The following is a 3,923-nucleotide window of genomic DNA, read 5'->3' as shown; positions in this document are numbered from 1 at the left end:
TTAATGCTTTATTAATGCTTAATAATTATGCTACTTTAATATTTATTATTTAATAAACATTATTATAAAAATGTATAATAATAGAATATTATTGATTATATTATAAATATTTTATTATTATAAAAATTTATTTTACATAAAATAATAATAATAATAATAAATTGATGATGATGATGATGTGGAGAGATTTATGATGCAACGCTGATTAATGTTCACAATGGGATGCTAAGAATACTGTGGGGAGCCTCGTTCTGCACAGCCAGTTGTGCTGCCAAAGGGCCCTGCAGGGGGCGCTGTTGCTGCGTCTCCTGCTCAAGAACAGCCAATGGAGCCTGCAGGCTACTTGGAACCCCTCCAGGCACGTGATTTTGCTCAACATGGCGACTTCCTATAGGGGGCGCCATTTTCCCCTTCAGCCAGCGCAAGGGAGGCGAACTTTTCCGTACGGTGACGTCAAGATGGCGGCGCCCATTCGCGTCTGAGCGGGGGAAGAGGGTGTGGCCTGCGGAGGGGAAGGAAAGGCCGGAGGAGGCGAGCACGGCGAGGCCGCCGTAAGATGAATTTTTCCTGTCTTGGAGTCTTTTCCCCATTTTAGGCCGCGAACCCATCCGGGGCCTAAAGTAGTTTGTGCTGCGGGGTCGAGTGTTTGGGTCCCCGCATGCGGTACTACGCGAGCCCGAGGCTGTGAGGCCTACACGCAGGACGTCTTCCGGCGTTTGGGGTTGGCTCGCCCAGGTGCTTGCATGTTCGAGGCAGTCGCTAGAGGTGTAGGGAGTCTAGCCCAAATCCTAGGCACGTCTACTCACAAGTAAGCCCCATTATAGTCAACGGGGCGTACTCCCAGGTAAGTGTGGGTAGGGTGGCAGCCTGAGAGCCCCATCCTAGGCACGTCTACTCAGAAGTAAGGCCCGTTATAGTCAATGGGGCTTGCTCCCAGGTAAGTGTGGGTGGGGTGGCAGCCTGAGAGCCCTGTCCTAGGCATGTCTGCTCAGAAGTAAGGCCCATTATAGTCAATGGGTCTTACTCCCAGATAAGTGTGGAGAGGGTGGCAGCCTGAGTCTCCCTGTATAGCAGTGGGCTTCAGCCCTCCGTAAGTGTGCAGGCAGCCCCAGCCCTACTTTTAGTCCTGCGGTAGTTTGCTGGAAGAAAAGCCCCACTGAATTCAGCAGGGCTTCCTCTTATTCACTGTTTTAGGGCTTTCTCATGCTTCTTTCATCATGTTTCATCAGGGTTTTAATCATGTTTTAGGGCTGCAGTTCTGTGCACGGAACATAAGAACATAGGATGAGCTCCACTGGATCAGGCCAGAGGCCATCCAGTCCAGCCTCCTGTATCTCACAGAGGCCCACCAGATGCCTTCAGGAGCACACAAGACAACAAGAGACCTGCCTCCTTGTGCCACTCCCTTGAGTCTGGCATTCTGAGGTAGCCCACTTCTGAAACCAGGAGGTTGCACATACCCATCGTGGTTTGTAACTTGCAATGGATTTTTACTCCAGAAATTTGTCCAATCCCCTTTTCAAGGCATCTGGGCCAGATGCCATCACCACATCCTGTGGCAAGGAGTTCCACAGACTAACTGCTTGCTGTGAAAATAAATATTTTCCTTTGTCTGTTCTAACTTTCCCAACACTCAATTTGAGTGGACGTCCCCTGATTCTGGTGTTGTGTGAGAGGGAAAAGAACACCCCCATCCACTCTGTCCATTCTCTGTATAATTCTGTACATCTCAAAATAAGTCTTGCTGACACTTGGAAGTAAGTCTCTGAATCTCCTTCGAATACTAAATTTTACAGGAGAAAGTTTCACAAGAAGCATGAATTTTTTTGTTCTGGATTTATAGTAGTTGCAGTAAGCTTGTGTATCTCTTTCTCATACATACATACATACATATATATATGAGAGAGAGAATTTTTTTTAATTGCTTCTTGTAGGTCGCGCGATACCATGGAGGCCCCTCCTGTCACCATGATGCCTGTCACTGGAGGCACTATCAACATGATGGAGTATTTACTTCAAGGTAAGTCGTATGCAAGGATTGGCTTGACTTGTCTGTCTGAGTCATACCATTTGTAGAGGTGTTCATAGCTGAAGGACTGTTAAACAGGAAAATTCTATAGGTGATGACCTGTGAAGCCAAAGTCAGTTTCACACATTGTACAGCAAGGAACCCCAGTTTGCCACAGAATTTATACTCGGGAGGGAGCCATAGGCAATCCTGTGGGTGGGATCCAAATCCAAGTGTAACTGTGTGCTTCCTGTGTCAGCAAACAGGTCTTTCACGCATTGTAGTTTTTAGACACGCACACTTAAAAACATAATATGTGATGAGGTAACTAGTGGTAAGGATAAATCATAGGATATCCTTTTTGAAGATATGTTTGGTCCTCTGATCAATGATCTGTTTAGGGAGGCATCCATAACACTGATTTGGGGGAACGTTTACTCTCACTTGTCTTCACAGTGTTTGGGAGGTGGCAGGATGTTACTGGAGTGCTTGAGCAGGGAGGGGCTGCTGCCTTATTCTTGTGAGTGGGCACGGTTACATGGTTAGTGCCAATGCCTTGCCTTGCCTTTTAGGGAGTGTTTTGGACCAGAGTCTGGAGAGCCTCCTTCATCGACTCCGTGGCTTGTGTGACAATATGGAACCTGAGACCTTTCTGGACCACGAGATGGTGTTCCTCCTGAAAGGGCAGCAGGCCAGCCCCTTTGTCCTGCGTACGCGACGCTCCATGGATAAACCTGGCACTCCTTGGCACTTGCGCTACCTTGGGCAGCCAGAAATGGGAGACAAAAACCGCCATGCCTTGGTACGTAACTGCGTCGACATTGCAACCTCTGAGAACCTGACGGATTTCCTGGTGGAGATGGGCTTCCGCATGGACCACGAGTTTGTTGCCAAAGGCCACGTGTTCCGTAAAGGTATCATGAAGATTGTGGTGTACAAAGTCTTTCGCATCCTGCTCCCAGGAAACACGGAAAACATTGAGCCTTTATCTCTCTCGTACCTTGTGGAGCTCAGCATTGTTGCACCAGCAGGGCAGGACATGGTTTCTGATGACATGAGAAGTTTCGCTGAGCAGCTGAAGCCTTTAGTTCACTTAGAGAAAATTGACCCTAAAAGGCTGATGTGAGCCAGGGGGCTTGCAGCTACAGCCGAAGCCTTCCCTTAACGGTTCCTGAGACTGCAGAATTCCAAAAGACATTGACTGAAGTAGGCAGACTTGCCTGGCTCGTACTTCTGGAATGAAAGCATGATTTGGACAACTTGGTTGGTATCACTTATCAAAGGATTGTTTTCTGGTGACTCTTAAGAAGGTGCCCGTTACGATCTTGTATTATGATCTTGGTTCAGTTAGTTTCTGCGTTTTTGAGTTGCGCACATTTTCTTCAGGTGGCATTTGTCTGAAATGTTGTGGATCCTTTTCTGTCTTTGGGATCTCACTGCAACTGCTCACGGAACTTGAAATATTTTGTATTGATCCATAACGTTCATATTTCATATACCGAAATGTGCTTGCATGTTTTCATACTTGAGTTTTTATTCTGTTTTTTTCTTAGGGAGACTGTTCCAGTGCAAAATAGGAAATAAATGAGATGAGTTGTCCTTGGGGGTGTGTGTGCGGTGGTGTTTTTTTAAGTAACCCATGTGTATAAATAGATAAAGCAATGGCGCATTCTCATGGTGTCTTAATTGTATGCTCTCACTTTAAGAATTATCTTGCTGGATCACAAGCTGTTCTCCAAGCTCCCTGTTCTGAGCTTTGCCTAGAGATCCTATGCCCACTTTAAGGCTAATTAGTTCCCCCAGCTTGACTACAGCTAGATCTGCCAGTACCAGCAGGGAGGAGACCAGTAGGTGGCTTAAGTCTGCACAGTCCCAGCTATCCAAGCAGCGGACCTTCCAGGTACAGCAGCAGCAC

General features: G+C 46.9%; 1 protein-coding gene across 3 annotated transcripts; it reads left to right on the top strand.

Moving 5' to 3' along the window:
- Positions 1-441: 441 nt before the first annotated feature.
- Positions 442-3,611, top strand: MED18 (mediator complex subunit 18). Of its 3 annotated transcripts, none has more exons than XM_066638877.1 (3): positions 442-551; positions 1,935-2,020; positions 2,581-3,611. In XM_066638877.1, exons 2-3 carry the CDS (start codon positions 1,948-1,950, stop codon positions 3,132-3,134), a joined length of 627 nt encoding a protein of 208 aa, XP_066494974.1. In that variant the 5' UTR covers positions 442-551; positions 1,935-1,947; the 3' UTR covers positions 3,135-3,611. The 3 variants fall into 3 exon arrangements, with proteins under 3 accessions (XP_066494974.1, XP_066494977.1, XP_066494975.1); XM_066638880.1 differs by lacking the exon at positions 442-551 and adding an exon at positions 560-735; XM_066638878.1 differs by lacking the exon at positions 442-551 and adding an exon at positions 748-844.
- Positions 3,612-3,923: the final 312 nt, after the last annotated feature.

The sequence above is a fragment of the Tiliqua scincoides genome, chromosome 10, assembly GCF_035046505.1.
Source record: "Tiliqua scincoides isolate rTilSci1 chromosome 10, rTilSci1.hap2, whole genome shotgun sequence".
Classification (NCBI taxonomy): domain Eukaryota; kingdom Metazoa; phylum Chordata; class Lepidosauria; order Squamata; family Scincidae; genus Tiliqua; species Tiliqua scincoides.
Note: the sequence above shows the minus strand (reverse complement) of the source record. Positions and strands in the feature narration are given on the sequence as shown.